The sequence below is a fragment of the Dendropsophus ebraccatus genome, chromosome 4 (genome assembly GCF_027789765.1).
Source record: "Dendropsophus ebraccatus isolate aDenEbr1 chromosome 4, aDenEbr1.pat, whole genome shotgun sequence".
In the NCBI taxonomy this organism is placed as follows: domain Eukaryota; kingdom Metazoa; phylum Chordata; class Amphibia; order Anura; family Hylidae; genus Dendropsophus; species Dendropsophus ebraccatus.
This window is the reverse complement of record NC_091457.1, coordinates 61,895,682-61,923,177: the sequence shown is the minus strand read 5'-3', so window position 1 is coordinate 61,923,177 and position 27,496 is coordinate 61,895,682. Positions and strand designations below refer to the sequence as shown.

The 27,496-nt window shown below is 42.4% G+C and overlaps 1 protein-coding gene across 1 annotated transcript; it reads left to right on the top strand.

The window, feature by feature from the left end:
- HEATR3 (HEAT repeat containing 3) lies at positions 1–26,506 on the top strand. The gene is made up of 15 exons (XM_069965944.1): positions 1–155; positions 3,070–3,242; positions 4,621–4,708; positions 6,270–6,382; positions 7,167–7,276; positions 7,372–7,512; positions 8,103–8,383; positions 9,994–10,084; positions 10,227–10,381; positions 12,607–12,689; positions 13,878–14,014; positions 14,343–14,431; positions 14,572–14,715; positions 19,302–19,478; positions 23,452–26,506. Exons 1-15 carry the CDS (start codon positions 27–29, stop codon positions 23,578–23,580), a joined length of 2,040 nt encoding a protein of 679 aa, XP_069822045.1. The 5' UTR covers positions 1–26; the 3' UTR covers positions 23,581–26,506.
- The last annotated feature ends 990 nt before the right edge of the window (positions 26,507–27,496 follow it).

Genomic DNA, 27,496 nt, shown 5'->3' with positions numbered 1-27,496 from the left:
TTGAATGTCTCCCGTCTTGAGCAATCATGGGGAAGAGCCGGGCTCGTAGATTCAAGCCGGTCGGCTTTTCTCCTACAGCAGCCGTCAAGCCACCGGCGGGGCCCGGAGAGGAGGACAGCGCTGAATCCTTACACGCCGAGGATCTTCTTCACAAGGTGAGCGGCTCCGGAGCCCGTGTCCGTGCGAGGAGAACCGCCGATCGCCTGCAGTGTTAGGGACAGCTAGTGTAGTCACGTGGGACGTGGCCCGTAATACACAATTACATGGATGTGGTGTGTGTATGTATGTATATATATATATACATTCATACATACATACACACACATACTCACGCACACTGAAGTGTGCACACGTGGTGCTCTTGTTAATGTTACAGATAAAGTTTTTAGGTAAAAATAAAAAAAAAAAAGGGGTGGGTGTGTCAGTGAGCCCAGCCCGTGGAGTGTGGCTTCCTGCTGGCCTGTAGCGTCCTATGTCAGCCCCAGCTGTTACACATGGATATTATTGTACTGTGATAATCACTGATCTTCTGCATTGTAGGAGACGCAGGTGGCTGTATGTAGCCGCCATTGCTCCCCAGCCATGTAGCTGTCAGTGACCACCTGCTCCCATGTGGTTCCTATAGTGTTGCATTACAGAGAAGTACTTGTCCCTTTGAGCAGAGTGTTATGTCTGTAGCTTTGCACAATTCAGGATAGCATACACACCATCCTTACCTTTTCTTACAGGGGTTGTCTCCTGCTGACCACCCCTGACCTTATGTCCTGTAAGGACTGACTCATAGAGGGTGTCCCCCCCTCCTGTGAGCCGTGCCGGGCAATATGGCTGCTGATGCTGCAGACTAAGGACCCTATTACATGGGCTAATACGCATCAGACTAACTGTATGTCCCTTATTACACGGGAAGCGTGCGGCCGACAAACGATCAGCTGATGGAGGAGCATTTGCCTATTTGTTGGCTGATCCCTGCCAGTATTGGCCTGTCCAGCTCATAATTGTGCCCTGTTATAGCTTACACCTGGACATATGCACTTCATTGAACAGTAGAGGTACAGTGGTAACTTGGTTTAAGAGCTCACAGTTTTTCAAAATTGTGACTTGGTTTAAGAGCAATGCTTTGGTTTAAGAGCTCCCTGTACTGAGTGGGAGGCGGAGCGGGGGAGGGGCATGGTCTGCATAGTGGGGTCATGGTCTGCATAGCGGGGTCTACTGCACTGTACTCTGACCCAGGACGTCTCCCCCACCTTCCAAATCATGGCAGATCCACTTCTGGCTGGGGCTTGCATCAGGGGACAGGTCTGTGGAGGTAATCTCTTCCTAGCTGTAACCCCTCTCTTCCTGAGCAGAGAGTACTGCATGTATGTGCCCACATCTGCCCTGCTCATTCCTTCATGCTCCCTGCAGTCTCTGTCAGCCCTTGTGTTTCCCATCCTCTCCATTACTGTACAGTAACTTATAATATCACATATTCAGCTGTTTCTGAATGTTTGTTTCATCTGTTTTAAATGTTATTCAGAATAATAAATCATTATTTTTGGGGAGTGGAACCAGTTGTTTGCATTTCAATGATTTCTTATGGGAAAATGTGATTTGGATAACAAGCACGGTCCTGGAATGAATTATGCTTGTAATCCAAGGCACCACTGTATGCTGTAACAATGGCATGCAGAATGGATATATAATCTAATGATGCATTGTCCTGGGAGACAGCATCGCTGCTTCTACTACTGGATAGGGTTCCATTGATTCTACTGGAGTCACGTCATGGAGGGGCTGGGGTTTCTTCCCAATAAGGGTGGGTCGGCCCGCCTTCAGTGCTTCAGCCTGGGCCTGGTGGTACAGTCACTTTAGTGCAGCACCTGCTTCTGGCTGGTCAGAGATGGTGGATCACTCAGGGGATTGGGAGATCCAGCCAAGCCTCCTGTGACATCACACCCTCCCCCTGTCTGTATCATTAGCAAACACACACAATGTGAGACAGAGGCATGGAATATTTGTCTCCTAGGGGGGGAGGGGGATAGCAGCAGGAGCAGGAGACAATGTGAATTGGCACAGGGGCCATTTTTTTCACTTCCTTCATTTCTATCAGCTACCAGTGTGGCAGTACTGTACAGATACAGTAATACATTGTATAGACACGTCTATATAATTTTAATGTACTTTTAATAGAAAACAAGTTTTTCTTATCTGGAGTTTCCCTTTAAAAACCACCCCTGTGAGTCTGCATGTGCTGTAATTATCATCTGAGTGACAGTTTCCCTGTCAAAATTTAGTACTATGTGGTGTTCATTAAGATCAATCACTATTCATTTAAAGGGTTAGTTCACAATTTTTTTTATTTTTTATTTTTTTTTTTTAAATTAACCAGTGCCATAAAGTGCCAGAGATTTGTAATTTATTTCTATTAAAAATCTCAAGTCTTCCAGTACTTATCAGCTGCTGTGTGTCCTGCCGAAAGTGTAATTCTTTGCAGTCTGGAGAGCAGGAGAGGTTTTCTATGGGAATTTGCTCCTGCCCTGGACAGTTTCTGACATGGACAGAGGTGGCAGCAGAAAGCACAGTGTCAGGATGCGTCCAGACTGCGGAATCTGCGTGGAGAACATCCCGCGGATTCCGCCGCTCACTCCACGTGCTCCCACTTGACTTTCCATGCGTACCATAGGCTCCATTCTTTGCCCGTGCAGATTCCACTGTCTGCCCAAAGAATTATTATCCACGCAGATTCCGCAGTCTGAACGCACCCTTAGACTGGAAAGAATACACCACTTCTTGCAGGACATACAGCAGCAGATAAATTCTGGAAGACTTGAGGTTTTGAGAAGTAAATTACAAATCTCTGGCATCCCTTTGAATTTTTTTTTTTTTTTTTTTGGGGGGGGGTGAACAACCCCTTTAATGTAAAGGCAGCTTTACAGCTATATTACACAGCCCAGTGTACCCAATTCTCTTAGATTGACGCTTGTTTAAAGAGCCTATTCCAAGGCTTGACAGTATGTCCGAGACACATGGAAACACGTGTCACTTCCTGATCAGCATACTGAATCTTCTGTGCGTCCTTTTATATTCCAGCTGCAGAGCCCTAGTCCTGAAGTCCGGGAATTTGCCTGTGCTAGCATCTCAAAGCTTGTCCAGCAGCAGCAAGTCATACCAGCTTTCCTACAAAGAGATGCTGTTCGATGCCTTGGACCACTTCTGCTCGATAAGAGCATGTCTGTGCGGGAGACAGCTGCAGGTGCTCTACGGTAAGTAATTCTATGACATTGTGATACCCCCAGTCATCACCAGAAAGATGTTTTGGAGTGCTGTGACCCTTCTTTGTACAACCTGGCATTCTGACCCATGAACATGCGAGATACTTAGGTACAACCCCCATGGGTATATACTATCAAATAAACAGGGGTGCATAAATAACCATTGTCCCCACCCTTTCGGCTACAACAGTGTTCGCCATTTCCAGAGCTCAGGGACCAATTGTTTGCTGGTACCATATAGGGATGCACGATGCACCGAAATATTGTTACCACTATCGATATTCCAGGCAAAAATACAGTTCCGTACCAGGATTTCCTGGTATCGATACTTTTTTAAGCTGTCTAATAACGCAGCTTAACATAAGGTATAAAGCAGAGAACACAGCAGGCGACTAGCTAAGCGCCGGCCATGTTCTGAGTGCTGACCCCTAGCGTCACCTCCTTGACACGCCCCTCTCTCTGCTCACAGCAGCGATAAGTTCGAATAGCCGGCACACAGTGATTGCTTGTGCCGGCTATGTAACTGTGTAGATGCAGCTGTCACAATTGACCCCTCCTGAGCCACTCCAGATGCAGTGGGGGTTGACAACTATTTGTAGCAGACCCCTGCTGCTAATGACTGCAGCCCGTCACACCTCAGCCTCCTTGAATGCAGCCGATGTGAGAAGCTGCATCTAGAGGAACTGACCTGCCTGGCAAATTAACCCTTTCCTGTCTGTCCAGACCTGGCAGCCTTCATCAGCTCCCTAGAGATCTCTGCTGTGGCAGTTGTAGTCTGTACCCCGTGGTTGCTGTATGTGCATATTCTTTGGCTGAGGCATAGGACTACATATTGTGGGGTGACCTCCCCTATTGCTGGGCAGTACTTCCTTATGGACAGGCCACATTATTAGGAGTCTGTCATTGCCTTGCTGTGGGTTGTCATACAGTGAGCACTGTAGTGTCACTCTACACATCTAGCTGGGAATCTATCAGCAATTCAGGTGTATAGAAGAATGCTTCAATGGGAAGAACCTGGTCAGCTAAGGATTAGGTCATTTCCCATATTTACACTTCTGAAGTAATAAAATGAAAAAAAAAAAAATCATAAACTGGTATCACTGTAATAGTACAGACCTGAAGACCTTAACGGCGTCAAAACAGTTGGGGGGGGGGTTGTTTTATCTAAGGTGCATTATATTTTTTATCATCATAGCTTTTTCTTATACTTTATTAAATATTGAATTGGTATCGAGTATCGAAATAGAAAATCTAGTATCGGTATCGAACTCCAAATTCTGGTATCGTTACATCACTAGACTACCATATTGTGAGCATAGATGTGTCTGCCTTATTATAATCTAACATTTTTTGTATATTTTAATGTTAGGAACCTAAGCACCTGTGGTGGATTTGAAGTTTGTGATGACATGGTGACCAGAGACATCATGACTCCCTTAGTGGCCCTATTAAGAGAGGTATGTCTTTTAGTGATGCAGTTCATATGTTTAGAAGTTTGACGGTCAATTGTGAACAGTTATCACTGGCCCATTGTGTTTAGGGTGTTTTTTTTTTTATTATTTTTTTTTTCTTTTCCATTATTGTAAACTTTCCCTACTATAGGGGGTATTAAGATGATTGTAGGAGTCTGGCCATGGGGACCCTTACCAATCCCAAGAATATAACTGTCCATGGAATGAACAGAGTGTACTGCATATGTGCGGCCACCGCTGTATTCATTCCACATAGGCCATCAAACATCTCTGAACTTGTAAATGTTTAATGGCTATAGAATGAATGTAAGGGTGGCTAAGCACTAATTCTGGGTATAGTTATGTTTTTGTGTTTGAGTCCAACTGACGGACCACCACCAATTAGCTTGTAATGCCCTATCCTGTGTATAGGAGGTAACGTGAGATGGGAATACCCCTTTAAACTAAAAGGTTTGTCCTTTGTGCCAATATTGCCCAACTAGAGGCTTGGGAGCCATATTTGACCTTGGGCCTCTTGCTTGGGGCTCCACAGTTGTTGATACCCCTGAAGTTGCAGTAGGGATGTCACATTGTTACTAAAAGTTAGCACTGGCTTTTAATTCCAGGTAAAACTTGACTAAACTGGTTATTGACCTCCCCTGCTCCAGTGCTGGTGCCAGTATCCTGCAGCTCATATTCCCTGGTCCCGACCACTACTGGGAATTGGGACCCGATCGCTCGCTACGGCTGCTGAGTGGGCCTAACTCATCACAACCCAGGTCTCCACCCAGAATCGCCCAGGACAAGGGGACCGGGGCTGCAGGATACTAACACCAGCGCTGGAGCGGGGGAGGTGAGAGCATGTTACTACTTTCATCCTCCTCCTCCCCAGCCAAAAATCACCCCAGGCCGGAGTTCTCCTTAAATAGCCTGTTTTTAAAAAATTATACAGGGTGTCTCAATGCCATGAACATAGCATGTAAGCTAGCAAAGGCTTGACACCACTGGTCTAAACCCATTAGGGTGACTCCAAAAGTAACGGATCCGTAGTGGATCCCTGTCCAGTACACTTTATGGGCAGACAAACTCGCAGCGGGATGGATATCCCGCTGTATGTCAGCAGCCCGCCCCGTTAGCCCCCCACCACTGGAGCGTATACTTCACCTGCTCCGGCTTGCTTCGGGGCTCCCTGTGTCTTTACGTCCTGCTCAGGGCACCGCCCCACCGCAGCGCACTGATTGGCCGAGCGTGACATGCCGGGAGCCCCGAAGCAAACCGGAGCGTGGAGAAGGTGATGTATACGCTCTGGTGGCGGGGGGTTAACGGGCGGGCCGCTGACATACTCACAGCGGGATATCCATCCCGCTGCGAGATTGTCTGCCCATAGAGTGTACTGGGCAGGGATTTGCTGCGGATCCGTTACGTGTGAAGGCACCCTTAAACAGGATCAGGCCTACTGACACAAATTTCATATGTTGCATTGCAAATACCAAGTAAACTGTAGAGAATTTATTGACTCTTACTTGAAAAAGCAATGACCTTTTATGTTTTCAATGTTGTGGCGCAGTGTTCCACCGGTTTAGATTGTAACCTGGAGCCAGCAACAAGCAGTAAAGACTTGACAAAAAAACAAGTAGAAGATATTGCGAACCAAGCCATTAATATTCTGTGGAATGTATGGTAAGTGGGTCTGTTTCTCCAGTGGTAATAGAAGGGAGATACACAGCACAGCAACCAATAGTGTTCCCATCCTGAAGCTAGACAGACACTGAGAACACTGCATCACACAGCTTTTATTTATTGGATATATTGGAATTTTGCCTGTTTTGCTCAGTGTGAACATACTCCAAGGTATAATGCTGACGCAAGATGATTCATTTCAATATATGGGTGCCCCATTGCCCACAGACATGCAACATGTGGATCCCAGTGGGCAATATGCAGATCCCAACATGAATATATTCCATAAATAAGCCAACTTTCCCCCTTTTTACCATCACAAATCATATTACAATATTTCTTATAATAAGGCTTAAAGAACAAATATTGCACAAGGTAGAAGTGCAAAAATGTACCTGTATAGATGAATATATAGATGAATGAACTCACAGTACAAGCACTTTGTTAGCTCAGCGATCGGCTTATCAGCCGGCTGCCTTTGAACTCTGTGGCGCTCTGGGTGCCTGGAAAAGCTTCTCCCAGTTTCCAAGGACTCGATCCAGCTTTTCCTGGCACCTGGAGTGAGTTCAAAGGCAGCCGGCTGATAAACCAATTGCCGAGCTAACAAAGCACTTCTCTTTGTTTGTACTGTAAATTCGCTCATCTGAATCTGTGATGTTTTAGCCATATATGACATGTTGGTTAGAGGAAATGTTAAGTATATTGGGTTTAGACACTCTTTACATATATTGTATGATGACTTGTTGTATCATTATTGACTACATGATCTTCTTACACTTTGTAGTGAAAGCAACAGTAAAGCATTGGTTATATTTAACAAAGAAAACTGTGTGGAAGTTATTGTCCAGTGTTTAAGAAAGTTCCCAAGCAGCCTGGAATTGGCAGTGTCGGCAGGTAGGTTTCCTTAGCTCCAGCATCATTAGCACAATCTTTGTGTACGATTTTCCTTTTTTATTGATTTGTGTCTTTCTGAACACTTCCATCCACAGCGTACTGTCTGCAGACCGTCACAGAAGATAACCCAGAACTCTTGGCCTTCTTTAATGCTTCCGCTCTGCAAACGTTGGAGAACGTGCTGATGACTCCTGCAACTACCATGGAGATGAGACTTTTGCAGACATTAGTTGCAGGTAAAGGGGATGAGGGTGAACATTCTCCCCCATTTCTTCTTCAGTTTCCCCAAACATATGCAACACAAGCTAAAGAGATGTATATCTTATAAGTTGCCTTGTTTTTGGCATATGCCTGCCTGCGTAACACTGTTGGTACTGAATACATTTGGATACTGTTTAATAATTTCAAGTAATATGCAGCCAACTGGTGTGAATTCAGTCATAATATTACAGAGGCTACCTTGGCTTTTGTGTATTGTACACTGGACTTGACATAGCATGCCACTCACGGTAAGCAGGTTTCTGCTCTGGCTAATGGAAGGAGCTGGCAGATATAAAAGTATATAAAGTCCAAATGAGTCGTTGGGACAGAGAGAGTTTCATAGAAAGAACTATTTAACTAAACATGAATTAAAGGGGCTGTCCAAGCTCATATTATTATTATTATTTATTTATCTATTTATTTATTTTTACCTATGGCTCTAGGTGTGTTAAAACAAAACAAAAAAACCTAATTCCATCCCCTCTTTTCTTGGAAGCCGGAATGTTTTTGCTTATTTTATGAATGTTTGTTGCATGGTGGAAACACTATACATTGTATACTGCAGGTACAGTTTGGAACTTGAAAGACAAGCTGCCCCCTTTAAGCCAGGCTGACTCCATTAATGCAATTTTAAGGATACTGGCTGAAGTCCTCTCTCAGGATGCGGGGCAGTTTATTATACAGATGAAAGAAACAGAAACTGTTCGGCTGAATAACGCTGCCACAGAGTCTGAAGCAGAAGAAGCTGCAGCGAGTCTGGAAGAAGCCTCTCTGAGTGAAGATGACAGGATGGTGGAAGGTGTTGTAAAAGTGAAGAATCATGATAATTTCTCAGATTTAATCCCAGTAAGTTAAATTTAATGTTCTTACATGTGCAAATATTTATCTTGGGCTGTGTTCACACTTGCACCCCAGCCCACGTCAGAGCACCTGTACTGCTGAATCTATGATAAATGATACTGAATTATAAATTAGTCTGGCCCTCAAATACGGTTCCAATTTCTCATGTGGCCCTGTGAGAAAATTAATTGCCCACCCTGCTTTAGAGACTTGTGCATGCAGTCCTATTAAAAAAGGGCAGGTACCCAACTGACGCAATTTAGGGTTGGTTCACACATACGGGATCTGCAGCAGTTTTGATGGCGCAGATTTGATACTATGTTCAGTTATTTAAATCAAATCTGCTGCGGATCTGCACCATCAAATCTGCTGCGGATCCTGTACGTGTGAACGCACCCTAAGGCTAGATTCACACATAACTGATCTGCAGCGGATTTCACACAGCGGATCCATTGCCTTGTATTTTCTATGAGAATACATACTGATGGGCTGAGCGGGACGTACAGATGCTGGGAGCCCCTGAAGCAAGCCGGAGCACGGAGCAGGTACAGTATGCACCAGCTGGCGGAGGGTTAATTTACATACTCATATGTCAGTCAGTCCCACTGCGAGTATGTATTTTCATAGAAAATACAAGGCAATGGATCTGCAGTGGATTTCGCTCCAAATTCGCTGCATGAAATCCTCTGCGGATCTGTTGAGTGTGAATCTAGCCTTAAAGTCAATCTGTCATGGCTTCTGTTACAGAAGAGTACCCTCCCATAATCTGACACTGTCAGCACTGAGGGGACAGGATCACAGCGATCGCAGAGACACACCTCCCAACTGGTAACATCCAGCTGTTAATTTATTCATCTATTTATAGAAGGCATATACGCTCTTTTACACAGGCTGATTATTGGAGATAATAGTTTTTAGAAGCACTCATTCCTCACAATTGGCCCATCTAATGGTCTGTTTACACAGAGCGATTATCGTTCAAATCTGCGGGATAACGATCAAATTTGAGCGATTATCTGCTCGTGAATACACAGCTAACGGTCAAGCTATGAGTGAAAAATCGTTGATTGTGATCTTTCAACATGTTCTCAATCGTCCCTGGTCGCTTGCTGATAATTTGCAGATCGCTTCACCTAAACGGTCTTTTAAACACTAATGTGTTTGATGGCCTTAAGCGATCGTAAAAACAATTTTTTTTAAACGCTGTTGGCCATAAAAAAACAAATTGCTGCTTCAAAATTGTTAAACAATTGATTCAGCTGTGTTAACGTACCATTAAAGGGCTAATGATCAGTCAATGAATGTTGTCAATAAAATCATCATTATCAGCTGCACATTGTTCTGTATAAATAAGGGAAGTTCAGGGCTGTGCAAAAAATTCAGCGATTGTGCGACTGGACTGCACAATTAATTGAGCTGTGTAAAGGCTCAGTAACCAGGCGCCAATCACAGTACTTACTATAACAGACATGTCAGGTGAGCAGACAGGACTATTTTTTTTTTCTCTTTTGTCTATACATCTGTGCTATAAAATTATGTATTAGGACCAAAGTGGAGAAAACACATTTTTTTAAACATGCTCATGCATACAGCAGATTATGTTTTGTTAATTTAAGGTGTCCCATGAAGAAGTTAGGCAAGCTTCTTTTCTACTGGTGGCTCAGAAATCTGCGCTGGAGATGATCGTGAACATGTGCTGTAGTGATGGTTTGTGTAGATTTTATTAATCTATAGTACAGTGTGTAAGAGAGATGGACTGGAACATAAATGTTTCTCATGTTTACATACTGTCAAACAGTATGTAAAAGCATTATTCTAAGATAATAAGATAAAAAACTTTTCTTTCCAGAGCCATCTGATGATGAATGGGACGAATTTTCTAGTAGCGATGAGAGTGAAACGTGCCTGGAAAAATCAGTAGCTGATGGAGGCCAACTTATGTCACCCCTATGCCTGTCCTCTGAAGTCCACTCTGCCCTTCTGAATCACTTTGTTCCCAAAAAGGTGCTGTCTAAAACCATTCTTCTCACCAGCAGTATGATCTACCAAAAGGCAAAGCCCATCAGACAGTGGTATCATGCTGTATTATTCTATGACATCCCGTTTTTACTAAAGGAGAAGTTCGGCCAAAAGTATTTTTTAATATGTTATTACTTATGGAAAGTTAGACAATTTTCTAATGTACATTAATTAGGGGAAAGGCACATATACTGCTATTTACCTTAATTTAGTAGATCATGGAATGTTCAAATTCTCTCAAAAATCATGACATCACAAATCAGGTGTTGTTCCTATGGAGTGTCTAGCAGGGGACACACTATATGTGGAAGTCTATGGACTGTATTGAAGTATATAGAAGAGAATGTAATGTAAAAACTACACTTTATTAAAGGAGAAGTCCAGCGAAAATTTTTATTGAAGTATTGTATTGCCCCCAAAAAATTATACAAATCCCCAATATACACTTATTACGGGAAATGCTTATAAAGTGTTTTTTTTTCCCCTGCATTTACTACTGCATCAAGACTTCACTTCCTGGATAACATGGTGATGTCACGACCCGACTCCCAGAGCTGTGCGGGCTGTGGCTGCTGGAGAGGATGAAGGCAGGGGGACACTGAGAGACATAGGGCACTGGAGGGACACTGAGCATCCCCCTGCCATCATCCTCTCCAGCAGCCACAGCCCGCACAGCTCTGGGAGTCGGGTCGTGACATCAACATGTTATCCAGGAAGTGAAGCCTTGATGCAGTAATAATTGCTGGGGAAAAGCTCTTTATAAGCATTTCCTGTAATAAGTGTAAATTGGTGAATTGTATAACTTCTGGGGGGCAATGCAATACTTTAATATAAAATGTTGCTGGACTTCGCCTTTAATGGACTATGTGTATGGAATAATTTGGTGAGCAAGGACACTTGTCGGCTGAGAGGGGGTGCTTGGTGCTCCCTAGTACTACTCCTCCCATCATCTGCTCATACTATGAGCGGATGATGGGAGTAGTGGTAGTGTCTTTCTGTCCCACTGCACCAAGCAGGAAGGGAGGGAGGAGGTAGTTAGATGCACTGCCACCTCTCTCCCTCCCTGCTCGGTGCCCTTCATTTGGGGAGCAAGTGTTCTTGCCCCCTAAATTATTCCATACACATAGTCCATTAATAAAGTGTAGTTTTTACATTACATTACATACTCTTCTATATACTTAAATACAGTCCATAAACTTCTTCATATAATGCGCCCCCTGCTAGACACTCCATAGTAATTACACCTGATTCGCGACGTCACGTTTTTTGAGAGAATTTAAACACTCCATGATCTACTTAATTAAGGAAAATAGCAGTATATGTGCATTTCCCATAATTAATGTATATTAGGAATTTGTCTAACTTTCAATAATAATAATAATAATAATAATAATTTTGTTTGTATAGCGCACACAGATTCCACAGCACTTTACATAGTATTGCCAATTATTGCTTCCTGTCCCCATTAGGGCTCACAATCTAGATTCACCTATCTGTATGTTTTGGGTGTGGGAGGAAACCGGAGTACCTGGAGGAAACCCACGCAAACACGGAGAGAACATACAAACTCTTTGCAGATGTTGTCCTTGGTTTCCATAAGTAATAACGTATTAAAAAATTACTTATGGCCAGAGTTGTCCTTTTAAGCAGTTTCCTAATACATCTATATTACCTAATCTGTTTCTTTTTTTATTAACCTTTACCTCAAACCATACTTTCACTTTTCATTCTTTGGCTTCACTTTCTGAGGTTAGGTGACCAACTGATGTCTTGCCTTAACAAAAAATCTCAAAGTAGTGGGGATTCTGTTTTTCTTCAGATACATGATATGTTCTGCCTTCCCATGTCTATCTGTTTGTTTCCACCATTTAAGCTACAGACCCTTTTGGATTGCTAATAAGTAGAGATGAGCGAACCTCGAGCATGCTCGAGTCGATCCGAACCCGAACTTTCGGCATTTGATTAGCGGTGGCTGCTGAACTTGGATAAAGCCCTAAGGCTATGTGGAAATCATGGATATAGTCATTGGCTGTATCCATGTTTTCCACACAACCTTAGAGCTTTATCCAACTTCAGCAGCCCCAGTTAATCAAATACCGAACATTCGGGTTTGGATCGACTTGAACCTGAACCCGGTTCGCTCATCTCTACTAATAAGTTTATAGGTGCTCCATTGGTGACTAATGTTTCTTTTATTTTTTGTCTATTAGGTGCTTGAAAAAACTTCTTTTCCCAACGATGCAGCTTTACAAATATGTAGACACAACTCTGCGTGGAAATCATTGATTACAAAGTAATTTTGGGGGGTTTGGATGGGATGGAAAAAATTGTGCAAAATTATAAAATACTGGCAATCTGTACTGTAGTAGTATAGTCCCACCTTGTTTAAATGGTCACTTACTTTTCAACAGGCGTTGGTTAAGTCAATAGTGTATTTAGAAATAAAAACTGTAATATATCCTTCTAGGGAAAAATGTTTCATTCTCCCATTTATTAGGCTACTTTCTTCCCACCCCTCTCTAAACTCATTCACTTTGCAAAAACAGCTCAGATCTGTCTGAAGACTTATTAGCTCCCTGAAGTGTCAGTTTATAGATGGCCATAGAAGTCTATGGGATTTATCTAACCCCAGTGCTGGAGTCACAACTTATACTGTATTATAATGTCCTCCATGCTGCTGCTCTTTAGGGGATGCTCTAGAGAAGAGCAGGATTTACCCCTTCTGTTAATTTATAAGTAAATTCATGAAATTCAAAAAAATATAAAATTAGCCATGAAGTCAGAAACAGTTTAGTTTTTTGAATATACAAGTGGTATCCTAAGAACCACTCAACATAACATCAGCCTTACATGTTACCACGCACACTTTCCCTAATGTCCGTGCAGAGGCCAACATACCTAAGAATTACAGAGACTCCAGCCTAGGATATGCTTCTTTACATGGCAAGGTCACTTCTCCATGCTGGGAAAGAGACAAGTGACCAACACACCTCAACCCTGGCACACAAAGTCCCTGGCAGGCTTTATCTGCAACTTTGTAGCTTCTTTTAATGCTGGGAGGGTTAATCTGAGGTCAAGTTGCTTATAAACTTTCTGCGATTAATCCTCCCAGCATTACAAAGTTGCAGATAAGTACTTGTTTACATCAGCCATCTCGGAAAAGCTAAACGATTATCAGCCGTATTGGGACGATATCGACTGTTAATGTCCGATAATCGTCTGGTGTAATAGAAGGCAACAATCAGCCAATATGGGTGATGTCGGCTGATCGCTGCTGTAATTTGTCATGTTGATAGCAATGATTTCCGGCCTCGCTCCGTGGAACAGGAGGGGCGACAGCAGACCGCCTCTATTCCCTATGGGCTGCCCAGGCGATGTAGCGATCACCCGGGCATTTTAATAGTGAGACTGTTCTTGTGGACATCTATTATATTTATGTATGTAACTGGAGTTAGTAAAGGTTCATCTCTGTGTCTCTTAGGATGTTCACTGTCCAGCACAGAGCGCTGACCTGCCTGCATAACATCTTGTCCGTGCTGGACATTGAGAGTCTAGGAGGAGTGTCTGCGCTGCAGGAACTTGCTCAACATCTTTCTGAATTAGTCTTCACTCATACAGGTAAATTGTGATTTTTAATTATTTTTTTCTCTTCATGGGGGAAGGAAAGAATAGTAGTATATGCCATAAATGTCTGATTGATGTGGGTCTCACCTCTAGGACGCACACTTGCCTCAAGAGCAAGGCCCCCTCTTGGGCTTACTGTTGAACAAGTTGTTTTATTCCATTAATGTATCTTCCATAGAGGTTAAAAGAAAACTAGTTTCATGCTGCCTGAACCAAGGCCAGCATGAAACACTGACGGGCAACCTTACTACAACTATTCGAGTTATCCTGAATGGTTTGTATATGTTTTCATATGTTTTTTGTTTTTTTTTGTTTCCATTAGATGGCCCAAAGCAAGATGAATTTTTAGAGGCAGCGTCCAGTGCTGTACGAGCATTACTACAGACATTGGCTTCTAAAGGAATACCTCAGGTATTTATCACAGTTTGATAGGCATGTCGTGTTATGCACTAGACAAATGAAAAAAGTTTCTGAATTGGCATTAAACCCAAACTTTAAAAATTCTACTTCTCCCTTCTAATGTCTGTGAAATCTTTGTTTTTTTGTGGTAGGGTATGACACCAGAGCAGGTCATGAGCTTTGCTGAAGCTTGTGTGCAGAGCAGAACCGCCAGTGCAAAGGTGAATGCAGTCAGCATTATTGGTATTACAGGCAGTGTTCTGGCAAAAAGTGACAACACAGCTGACACATTGAAGGTAAATAGTTTTTAAAGCTTTTTTTGTGATCTGAATTAAGTAATGCAGTTATGTTATTTACCTAACAAAAAACCTAAGAGAACATAGTTTGGCCATTTTTTTTGTCAGAAAGATCCAGGAACCCCTATGACATTTCTCATATGGCTCTATTAAAAACAGCCATAATATGTACTTGAGTCCTATGTAATTTGATGGATTCCATGTACATTTCCAATAGGATTCCTCCTCGGAATACGCATGAAATCCGAGACCATGTGCACATGTTAATTTTTTCTAAATCCGTATATGAAAAGAGTTCCTTGGCACTACTGCAGCTTCTAGTGTCCAATAGAGTCAGATAGCCCCAATGTCCATGCTACATGCACATCAAGTCAATAGTAGTAGAGGAGAATAACGTGGCACTCGCCAACGAAGTAGCAAAGGATCCAAAACTTTATTGTATATACACAGTCATCTGGACGTGTGAACGGGCAACCGCTGTTTGGCATGTAACTAGTGTGCTTTTTTACAGCTTATGACATCGCTCCATTCAACCAAACGTATATATGCACATAGCAGCGTCACAATAATTAAAACCTATAAACAAACATAAATTACAGAATATTCAAAATCCTTCTCTGTACGACATAATCAGACATTTACATGTACACGTCGCATCCTGCCAGCACATCCCATGCACGTCAGAACGGTCCTTAAGACAACAGCTTTACTTGTGAGTCGCCTCCTAGCGGTCATTTGATTTGCAATAGTTCCATGAAACAAATATCACAGATATCTTACTTATAACCCCCATGAGTTGAGTGTACATGTGAGATAAATCTCATACATCCTTTCCCTGTACTCCGCTTCCTGGTCTCTGATGCGGGCTTGAGACGTCACGTTTCAAGTCTGCTCAGCCAGTCAGTGACGGAGGCCGGACCCACCGTTGAACCGGGGAGGTGAGTGGACGTCGCTGCCCTCAGCCACCTTCTCCCCGGCCAGATCGAAAAAAAGCCGCCCCGCCGGAGTGCCCCTTTAACGTTCCTAAACCAAATGTTAGTTGTATTTTTATCCTGGTTTCTACACCTGCCAAAAGATATTTGTGGGCGTTGCAACACTTCTTGAGAGCCTCATCTTTCTCCAACATCCTACAATGATCTTAGATGGCTGATCTGATAACCGCATCTATTGGAGAATGTTTAAGGGTACAAACCCACTTGACGTATTTGCTGCGTGAATCAGTCTTAGGGTACAAACTCACTTGACGTATTTGCTGCGTGAATCAATCTTAAAAATAAGCAGGCAAAACGCAGGTTGGCTTTATACGATTGTTCTGCGTTAAAATACGCAATTGCGTATTTTTGAAGCGTGAAGCTTGTTGTTAGCAAAGCATCAGTTGTTAACAACCTGTGCGAAAAACGCATGTAGCTTCATGCTTCAAAAATACGCAGTTGCGTATTTTAACGCAGAACAATTGTATAAAGCCAACCTGCGTTTTGCCTGCTTATTTTTAAGACTGATTCACGCAGCAAATACGTCAAGTGGGTTTGTACCCTAAATGTAAACACAAACCTATCTGATGTAGTTGTATCTTTTTTTTTTTCTCCTCTTGAATAGGGTGTTTCTACCTAAGGTGCGTGCTTTATTAGGGCCATTTCTATTTCATGCTGAGGGTAACCCTGATCTGCCAAACGGTGACTTAGTAGCTCAGCCTTTTCCTCAAAAAAACTATTGTCTTGTTAATTTAGCGTAGCCATACAAACTGGACATAAGGCACTGTTCATTTGACATGAGTAGGATGAGAATTTTCATAATTCGGTAGTATATTCATTGCTGTGGGTTTTCAATACTGGTTGACCAGTAATTTGTTATTCCTTATGCATACATGTGTGTCTAAGAAATCAATGTGGTTGGCTCTAAAGTCAGATGTAAATGACATATTGAAATGATTAATATTCATATATTCCATAAACACTTTTGGTGTTTGACTTAATGATTAGCACGTCATCTGTGATACATTACGATCTTTGCCGCAAATGTGTTATTAGTACTGAACACTTTTTCATCCTTAAAATATATATTGGCAAAAGTTGGGGCTATTGATGTCCCCATTGCAGTTCCAGCCCGTTGACAGTACCATTGTGATTAAGGACTAACCCCAACATCTCACAAATGTAATTCACATAATTTTCATTCCATATTGGCTATATTGAGCAATCAATGCTGTACAGCCTGCACACCTGCATCCTGTGGGATGCGGGTGTACAGGCTCTCGATGTTGATACTCGCCAATAAGAGACCTTTTGTCCAAACATAATTATCCAATACATGCAATAGATCCTTCGTATAGTATAGGTACATGGACACTGTACTACTGTACATGGACACTACCCAACAATGGTCCTAATACCCAATCTAAATATTTGGACAGTGGCTCAGTGATGGATTGTCTCCCTTCTCCACAGATTTGTGCAATTTGGAAATCCAATACCAGTACGGTTTCACTGGAGACTCAATCAATATTTTTTTCTGCAAACCTTTTAGATAGTATACCCTGTTCAACCCCCTATGTAAAAAGGTATCTTGTTTTAGATACATAATCATTTGTGGGATCTTTGCATAGTTTTTCATACATGACAGTATTATCTAATTGGCGCCTGGCTTCAAAAAGGTAGAAGTCCCTAGAGAGGAGGACAATATTTCCCCCCTTGTCTTAAATTTCTCCTCTTGATAAATTTGCATTGGCCTAAGGATAAACCAAGGAATTAACCTCCTTGGCCACATACTGTTTAAAAAGATCCAGATTGGAGCTTGCATTCTCACAGCAGAATGAAAATCCGCTGCAAGAATGCAGGGCCATTGACTGTAATGTTAGTGAGTATTGCAGCGGATTTGTAAAATCTGTTGCAAGGACTTTTAACAAGGATTTCTTCATCTGATCCCAAGGAAATGGTTATCCAGCACTACAAAAACATGGCCACATTTTGGCTCCGCTCTTGTCTCTAGTTCAGGTGTGGTTTTCAGTTAAGCTCCATTTACTTTAATGGAACTGAGTTACAAACTCCACCCTATCTGGAGACAAAAGCAGGGCAAAAGTGGCCATGTTTTTGGAGCGCTGCATAACCCCTTTAAGACAAGGGTTAGCTGCTTCAAAGTTCCCTCCATGGTCCATTAGGTAAATATGAATTTGGCTCATAGGTACCCTGCTGTAAGTGGATGCATTTGGCTCCTTCCACTGAGTAGTGGCTGCACTGTGTTACTACAGCGAAGTTCACATTTAGTAAAACAGGAGCTGAGCTGTAGTAAGGAGGTCCTGCTACTACACAGTGAATGGAACAAACTGCTTTTGGTTCTATTCACTGTGCAGGCACTAAACAGCTGATTTGTGGGGTTGCTGTGTTGACACACTACCAGTCATTAAATGATGGCCTGTCCTGAGGATAGAGTATCAGTCATTTCAGTTTAAAAAACAATCTATTAAAGCAAATGTGTTGCCTAGATTTTTATAACTGATCTTAGTGATGGATACTAAATTTTGTTTTTTTTGTTTTTTTTATTAAATCATTTTTATTGAAATTTTCCAAATAAAAATGCAAACAATCCCTCCACAATAATCCCATAAATAAATAAAGTACAGTGTGTAAAATGGATTATATATGGCATAAATATAACATAATGGGGGGAAAATTAACACATTAAATAACAAAACTTCATAATGGTAAAATATGATACCATGCAATACAACATATAGAAAGATGAGTCACCATATGTAATCTGTTTCTATTCTCTTATTGCAGTTTTATATTTAGTAAATTATTATAGGGACAACTATCTAACAGCATTTATAGAGAGGCTTTATGGCAAGCCCCATGAACATAGGTTTGATGAACATCTGTAAGAGTCCATTTACACAGAAAGATTATCTGACAGATTATCTGCTAAAGATTTGAAGCCAAAGCCAGGAACAGACTATAAACGCAGATCAGGTTATACAGGAAAGCCTGAGATTTATCCTCTTTTCAAATCCAGTCCTGGCTTTGGCTTCAAATCTTTGGCAGATAATCTTTCTGTGTAAATGGACCCTAAGCCCTGTGTGTATGGGACACATTTGTAAGCACGCTCGGTAAACTCTGTGACCTGTGCAGAGGTAACCTTACTGGGAAGGGGAGGCAAAGCTGCTATTGTCTTTCCTATATACTGGTGTCACCTTTTGTTCTAATTCTGCACTTTAAAGCAGCAGCCTCCCTATCACAAACAGAACAGGAAGTCTTGGCTCTGTTTCAGGCTTAGTGGTAAGAATGAAAACTGCAAGATTATTTTACAATATAGATAAATGGTAAAATGAAAACATAAAGCATCACCAATAATTCTTTAACGAGTTTAACATTCATATTATTGAAATAGGCCACATTCTCTTTAACATGCCTTTTTTGTTTTAATTGATGAAATCTTATTAAAAGACATAGGAGGTCATCAACTAAAGTAAAGCGTGCATGTAAAGAAACGCAACAACAATGCACAATGTGAACTGATGCTGTATGCATGTAGATTTGATTTTTGGTTTAATATAGTCTGATTTTTTTTTTTTTTTTTTTTTTTTTATTCAGCGGATTGGAAACTTTCTGTTTGGAATAGCTGCAAATGATTCCTCCTTGGTAGTGTCTGGAGGAGCACTAGATGCAATCTTTGATGTATTTGCTGATGGTGATGAAGCAGAGAAGGCTGCAGTGGAGATAAATTTACTCCAAGCTCTTAAGAAAATACAACCAGCTTTCAAATCAAAGGTATGATCCTTAGATTTATGTATGTATACATTGTGTTAACTGGTTACCTGTGTAAACATACATATACCTATATACTGCCCTGTGTAATTAAAGCATGTTTCATTTCCAACTGGCAGACAGCTACTTTGCATACTTTTTCCCATGGAGCTTTGCATGGCTTATAAGATGCTTACGCTATTTTGCCAGGCTCCTCTAGGACACACACTACCCAATCAGTCCCTGCAGGCATTACACAGACATGATGACTTTTCTAGATAAGTTATTTCTAAAGATTTTTTTTCTCTAGTATAGGTTATATTATTTTTTAAAGCCTAACTTGTCAGAATATTGCAGTGTTGTATTTGTGCAGGCCTTCACAGTCTTAAGTATAAAGGAGAACTCTGGGCAGGACCACTTTTTTTCAATATGGCCCAGGAGAGGGTGGGTGAAAACAATAACATTTACCCACCTCCCAAGTGCCAAAGTTGATGCCCGCAGTCCGCCATTTCAGTATTTCCATCTGAACTAATATGGTTAACATAGGACACATCAAATTTAATATTATTGCAAATACATTCTTCTTCCCCTCATATGCTTTTTACCTCCCCTTGTTTAACAGCTCGTTGTCTAGGCTCCGCAACCACCTTCCTTGACCAGTTCAACACTTGGCTGTTGCATTTCCTTTCAACAGATATTCCCACCATCATCATGGGCGACTTCAACATCCCCATCGACACAACCAAATCACCCGCCTCTAAACTCCTATCACTAGCCTCCTCCTTTGGCCTTACACAGTGGTCCTCCATGGCCACTTACAAAAAGGGCCACACACTGGACCTCATCTTCTCCCGCCTCTGCCCCATATTTGATCTCACCAGCACATCTCTCCACAACCTCTCTCTGACCACAACCTCCTAACTTTCTCGTTTCTCCTCTCTTCATCTGCCCCCCCAGTCCAGAAACTTGCCCACCCTCACAGGAACCTCAGAAACCTCAACACTCAAACACTCTCTGACTCCCTTCTGCCTCTCTCCACATACACTCTCTGAACGACACTGACACAGCCGCAACCTTCTACAATTCCACAATAACCTCAGCCCTCGACTCTGTTGCCCCTCTCACGAAAAAGAGAACACGAAGCACGAACAGTCAGCCCTGGCACACCGACCTAACCAAACAACTAAGGCGAGTGTCCAGAGCTGCTGAACGGCGCTGGAAGAAGACTGACTCTGAGGAACACTTCCAAACATACAGGAGAGCACTCCTTGAGTTCAAATCTGCCCTCACCTCTGCTAAACAGGACTACTTTTCTTCCCTCATATCTTCCTTATCTCATAACCCTAGGCAACTGTTTAACACCTTCAACTCTCTTCTCCGCCCCCCACTACCACCCCCCACATCTCTCATCTCTGCTGAGGACTTTGCCACATTCTTCAAGCAGAAAATCGACATCAGAGTAAGCTTCAACTCACAGTCCCCTCAGCCCCCCCTCATGCCTGTCTACTGCCCGTCCCCACTAACTCACCTCTCCACTATCACAGAAGAACATCTCTCCAAACTACTCTCCACATCGCACCTCACCACCTGCGCACTTGACCCTATTCCATCCCACATTATCCCCAACCTCTCCTCAGCATTTGTCCCAGCACTTACCCATCTCTTCAATCTATCACTAACTTCTGGCATCTTCCCATCTCCATACAAACATGCAAGCCATCCCTTGACCCTACCTCCTTATCCAGCTACCGCCCCATCTCGCTTCTCCCCTTTGCCTCAAAACTCCTGTAACAACATGTCTACCATGAACTTTCCTCCCATTTTTCATCCAACTCGCTTTTTGACTCCCTGCAATCTGGTTTCCGCCCCCACCACTCCACAGAAGCTGCCCTCACCAAAGTGGCTAATGACCTGCTGACTGCCAAAACCTCGCGCCACTACTCTGTGCTCCTTCTCCTTGACCTATCTTCTGCCTTCGACACAGTTGACCATTTTCTCCTCTTACAAATCCTCTCATCCCTTGGTGTCACTAGCCTAGCTTTCTCCTGGATCTCCTCTTACCTCTCCAACCGCACTTTTAGTGTCTCCCCCTCCCACACCACCTCCTCTCCTCGTCCCCTTACTGTTGGTGTTCCCCAAGGCTCTGTACTCGGGCCTCTTCTCTTCTCCATCTACACCTCTGGCCTGGGACATATCATAGAATCCCATGGCTTCAGGTACCATCTTTATGCCGATGACACTCAGATCTACCTCTCTGGTCCGGATGTCACCTCTTTGCTATCCAGGATTCCAGAGTGTCTATCGGCCATATCCTCCTTCTTCTCCTCCCGCTTTCTAAAACTCAACATGGACAAAACAAAAAATTATCATCTTTCCCCCATCTCGCTCCACCCCGCCTTCTAATCTGTCAATCACTATCAATGGCTGTACTCTGTCCCCTGTCCCCCAAGTCCGCTGCCTTGGGGTCACCTTTGACTCTGCCCTGTCCTTTAAACCACATATTCAGGCTCTGACCACCTCCTGCTGCCTTCACCTCAAAAACATTTCCAGAATCCGCTCTTTCCTCACCCCTGACTCCACCAAACTGCAGGTACAGGCTCTCATTATTTCCCGCTTGGACTACTGTAATATCCTCCTCTCTGGCCTTCCAGCTAACTCCCTTGATCCCCTCCAGTCTATCCTTAACTCTGCCGCCCGACTAATCCACCTTTCCCCTCGCTTTGCCTCAGCCTCTCCCCTCTGCCAATCCCTCCACTGGCTCCCCATTGCCCAACGTATTCACTTTAAATTGTTGACCATGACATACAAGGCAATCCATAACCTGTCCCCTCCGTACATCTCTGACCTGATATCCCGCTACCGTCCCTCACGCAACCTTCGATCCTCCAGTGACCTCTGTCTCCGCTCGCCCCTTGTTCGTACCTCGCACAACCGCCTCCAAGACTTTGCCCGAGCCTCCCCCATACTCTGGAACTCGCTACCCCGACACATCCGGCTCTCATCCACCATCAAGTCCTTCAAAAGCAACCTGAAAACCCATCTCTTCAAACTAGGCTACAACCTATAATTCTGCATCACACTTTACCTCCTGTTTCTCTCCCTATACCCTATAGATTGTGAGCCCTCGCGGGCAGGGTCCTCTTCCCCCATGTACCAGTCTGTCTTTTGCCATCATGTAATGTTTTCTGATCTTGTATTGTTCCTGCCTGTTGCCTATCTATTGTATAGCGCTCTGGAACTAAGGGCGCTTTATAAATAAATAATAATAATAATAATAATAATAGGCTGCTACCACCTACCTCTCTGCTATAAAAGCAGGGTTAGGGCTAATCAGGGCTGGCTCCAGGTCATGTGGGGTCCCCTGGAACCGGAATAAACCCTGAAGCTTATATGTCCAACCACTGCTTTTAAGCAGAGTGGTGGTCGGTAACCTAGACAGGTTGGGGAGGTAAGGAGTGGGCATATCAGGAGAAGGAGGCAAGTTTGCTAAATGAGTGTAACTTTAAGAGTCCTACAAGTTAGTAATAGTTTAATTTCAACTAATTTAAATCACTATTCAGATTGTACGATTGTGTTGGTCATTTTAAAAAGATGATTGGCAAAATAGTGGTTATTCTGTTGGGTGCGAAGGGGAGTGACCAAATGTACAAATATGTGACCTAATCTTTAAATTTATGCAAGTTAAAAACACAGAAACATGTTATGTCAGCAATTATTTGGTGGTTCCAATAGCAACCAGCAAAATACTGAAGGGGGTTATAATGCAGTTATATGTAATCTACTCTACATATTTACTTAATGTATAGGATATTTGCAGCCCTGAGACAACAGGGGGCAAGATGATATGATATGACTTGCGGGAAAGTGCTTATGTGTTTCCATGGTTATATGATATACATATACATAGCAGGTAACAGTTGCCTCTACACAACATCAGGTAATGTCCAGTAGCAGATATGGAACTGATGTCTTGTTTTACATGTTTTCTTACCAACAGATTCGTAAAGAAGGGCGGGAGAAATATAGCACCGACCAGTTATGTGTCCTGGATAACGTCAGAACCAATCTCAGACGGTTCATATCTTACCTTGAAACTGTAGAGAAAAAATATAAGAACAAAATTTGAAAGGAAGAATTTCCTATAGGGAAAGAGACACTTGCACACAGAAGACCAGGAGAGCGTAGTCTTCTTTATCCATAAAACTGCAGATGTTTTGTTTTTCTCCAGCATCTGTAAATTGGACTCTAAATGAATTATTATAAAAGCTGAATGTAAGTTTTGAGCCCAATTGTACAAATACCCTCTTTTTTCCTTACCGTTTTCAGGGTTTCGCCTTTTGGCTATTGAAAAAAAAATACAATGGTTCAAAGGTTTACACCTCTGGACTGTGAAATAAATGTGCAATTTTCATGTAGCTGCCTGAAAATGGTTTTTCAAAACATACATGGATATATAACAACTGAAGTGCTGGTAAGCAACAATGTAATAAAAAAGTATAGGACTTATACCTCAAAGGGAACCAATCGGGCTGATATGGTTCCCCAAACAGCTGTTTATAGCTCCTGCAGCAGCCGCGGCACGTACCGACCGCGGCTGCTGCAGGAGCCGTATACCCGATAAAAAGGTCTGTAATCCTCTGGGCGCGTGACAGGCAGCGGCTGGGAAGTAGTCGGAGGGATGATTGACAGGCAGAGAGGCCAGTAACGTACCTCTCTGCCTGTCATTCTTACCTCCGAGTGCGTTGACAGGCAGAGAGCGGTGACGATCGGGGAGCCGTCCAGATGACTACTTTCCCGCTGTTGCCTGTCACGCGCCCGGGGGATTAAAGTCCTTTTTTGGGGGTATACGGCTCCTGCTGCGGCCGGTACGTGCCGCAGCTACTGCAGGAGCTGTATACAGCAGTTCGGGGAACCATATCAGCCCGATTGGGGGCTGATTAGTTCCCTTAAAGCCATCATCATGAACAGGTCACATACTGATATTTGAGTCCGTAAAATCAGTAGTACAAGTACATGTTTAGCTACTTGTTTGTTGTGCAATACAGAAGAAAGAACAAATAGAAAAACTCTGGCTGATTTCTTTTTCTTTTTTTTTGCAACCTACTATAAAATACAGATATTATTTTGTGTGTTCTATTCATAAATTATGAATAAATTGTCTAAATAATCTGAAAGAGTATATGGGTAATAGAATCACTTATGAGAAGAACAGAAGTTTATTTTCTAGTGAAATGTTTTCTTCCTCATGACCTTACCTTTTATCTTTCCCATGCCCATGCATCCATATAGGTTTCTGTGGCATGTGTGTGTTACGGAGTTTCACATGCATGGTAAAACATGGTGGAGAAAAACTCCTAACAATTTGCCACTAGGTATATGTGATCCAATTTTGAGTTTTTTCAACCTTAGTATTCCTGTAGAGGTATTTATGGGTTTTTTTTTTTTGTTTTTTTTTTGGGGGGGGGGGGGGGTTGTATTTTTTAAGAGGAACAGGTGGTTAGATTTTAATCTGCTGTTATGTTTCTGTAGGGCAGGGGATGCCGAGAAGGTGGGTTCTTTATTACCTGTATCTGTGGCACATTTGTTTTTAAATTCCCACTTTTTTTTATTGAGGTTTACATTACAGCACTTGGTGCATCAAGACGATATTTTACCCCTTAGTGCACTGATTCTCCAGCCCCCCTGTCCGTCTGCATTTTGGATTCTCTTCTCATCCAGGAAGTAATCGTTCCAGTCCGTTAGGAGTAAAGGTTTAAAGAGAATCTGTCAGCTCCCGGGCCTCTCCTGAGGTGCTGACAGTGTGCTGTAGCTGGCCATCCCCTAGTGAGCATTGTGCCTTTTTGGTAATTTGTCTGTGCAGTGGATTATGCACAGTCCCAGGTCTCCTACTGTAATGAGTCAAACAGGAGTTGTAGCTTAGTTGTAGCACACCCCACCACTCCTTCCTCCTCCCTCTTCTTCATAAATAATGTCTCTGCTGCCCGGCCTCCTGCTCGCTCCGCTGTCAGCCAGTGTCTCGGATTGCAGATCAGTCCTTTTGTAGGCCGGTTATGTCTGGGGGGTGACAGGTATCCTTTAAGGGAATTTAAGAACGCCTTCCTCCACATCCTAATCTGCCCAACCCAGCATTACTTTTTTACACTGGCAGTGCATGGCCATGACAGTTCTCAGGTCCTTAGGCATGGTTCAGCATGGCATTGGCTGGGTACAGTACAGGCTGTCTTCACCTTATGACTGTGACTGATATAATCACTGATATAGACTAATCTAGCACTGACATGTTCTGTTTCTGAAGGAAGCCAAATCATTTTATGGATGTGAAAAGAACATACAAATTATATGTAGATATTTTTCTTTGTCATATTTGTACCTAAGAACCCAGCACTGAGTCACCTTGCCCAACATCTGTGCTCTCCGACAAAGGGTGCAATTTTCTTCTCCGTTTGTGCCTTCAGGTTCTGAACGTCTCTGCCTTGTCAATAAAGCCATCGCCTATGCTCAGTTTCACCCATCTATTCTAAGATAAAAAATGAAGAGCAGACTAGATGGACCAGGCAATCTTCTATGTTTCTATTTTCTGCTTCTGTGCCATGAGTGTTTTTGCATTTAGACCAATGTCCTGGCTGACCTGAAACAATCCCGCTTATAGAGAAACCGAAAATGTTGATCATGAAAAAGTAAATGTTTTCCCTTTATCTGGAATACGGGTAATATGGTCATTCAAAAGAGTCATAAAAATAGTTTTTCACATGCTGGAGTGCAGCTGATGGTTTTCACATTAGATTATTGAGCAGATTTGCAGCAAGTGGTGAAATCTACAGTCATAATTGGCAGAAAATTATATTATCCTGTTATTAACAACAGCAAGTTATTACCATTAATAGACATACTGCAGATTTGAAAAATTGCCGCCTGCCTCCAATCTGCTGTTAAGTTTGCTAAAATTTTATCTTTAAATTATTTTTAAATTGTTTTGTACTAAGAGTTGTACTGCAGTTTTATAAAATTTGTTTTTGTTTTTTTTTAGTTAAAATGTCATATGCCAAATATTGCTCTGTACTCCACTTATGCTGAGGTATTTTAAAACAGCTTTGCAATTTTTTGTTTCAAAATTTGCAATATATATTTTTGTTTTCATTAAAACTTCTGTATTTTGGATTTATATTTATGTCAGGGCCTATTATTTGAATAAGAAAAAAAAAAAAGGTGCCAACAATTGATTTAAGTGATTTTCTGTTTCTTTAGACTGCATAGGCCACGTTTTTAGCCTATGGTTTTTTTCCCTCATCTGCACCATGACCAAAACCATCAAAGTACAAAACAATATTTTTTTTAAAAACTGACAGATAACAAAATGAAGAACAAAAAATAGATACAATGGAGACCCTAAAATGGTGCAACCTGTAAAAAAAAAAAAAAAAAAAAAACAGTACAAGTATTACATACGGAGTGTGAATGAGGCTTAAGACCAATATCATGGGATTGGTGCAATGTAGATATGTGTGACATGAATTGATTTGAAATAAAAATAAAGACTTATTTGAACCAACTATTGCTATTCTTGCTATTTTGGGGTGTGTGGGAAAGTCACTATTAATTTCTTAAAGATTGTGTAAATTATCTTCCATATATATTGCATATTTTCTATTTTTGCCAATACTTCATTTTGCTTTACCATTGGCAGTACTCAATCACCTGATGGTATTACAGCTCAGCTCCATTCACTGACTGAACTGCAATACCTCCGTACACGGTAATGAAAATGCACAATGTGAACAGTCTGGGACCCTATTTGTTCCGGTGACCTACATACTATACACACAGCAGCAGGAAGCATGCTACAAGTAGAAAAGAGATTCAGCCTCCAGCACTGACACCCCCCCTCCCCCCCCCCCCCCCCCCCACCAAATCTGCACCTTAACACTTTTGCGATGGTCTGCTGGAAAGTTTTAGTTGTGTATAGAGCTCTTCTCCCAGAAGGTGGGTTCACACTATGGAATCCGGGTGGATAAGTTCCGGCGGATTCCGTCGCTCGTACTAGC

What these genes read in the sequence shown, in the direction of transcription:
- HEATR3 (XM_069965944.1), top strand. Translation starts at nt 27, where the DNA reads ATGGGGAAGAGCCGGGCTCGTAGATTCAAGCCGGTCGGCTTTTCTCCT. An exon ending in TAGTGGCCCTATTAAGAGAG is followed by an intron (nt 4,709 to 6,269) that starts GTATGTCTTTTA and finishes GTTGTGGCGCAG; the next exon opens with TGTTCCACCGGTTTAGATTG. An exon ending in ACACAGCTGACACATTGAAG is followed by an intron (nt 14,716 to 19,301) that starts GTAAATAGTTTT and finishes TTTTTTATTCAG; the next exon opens with CGGATTGGAAACTTTCTGTT.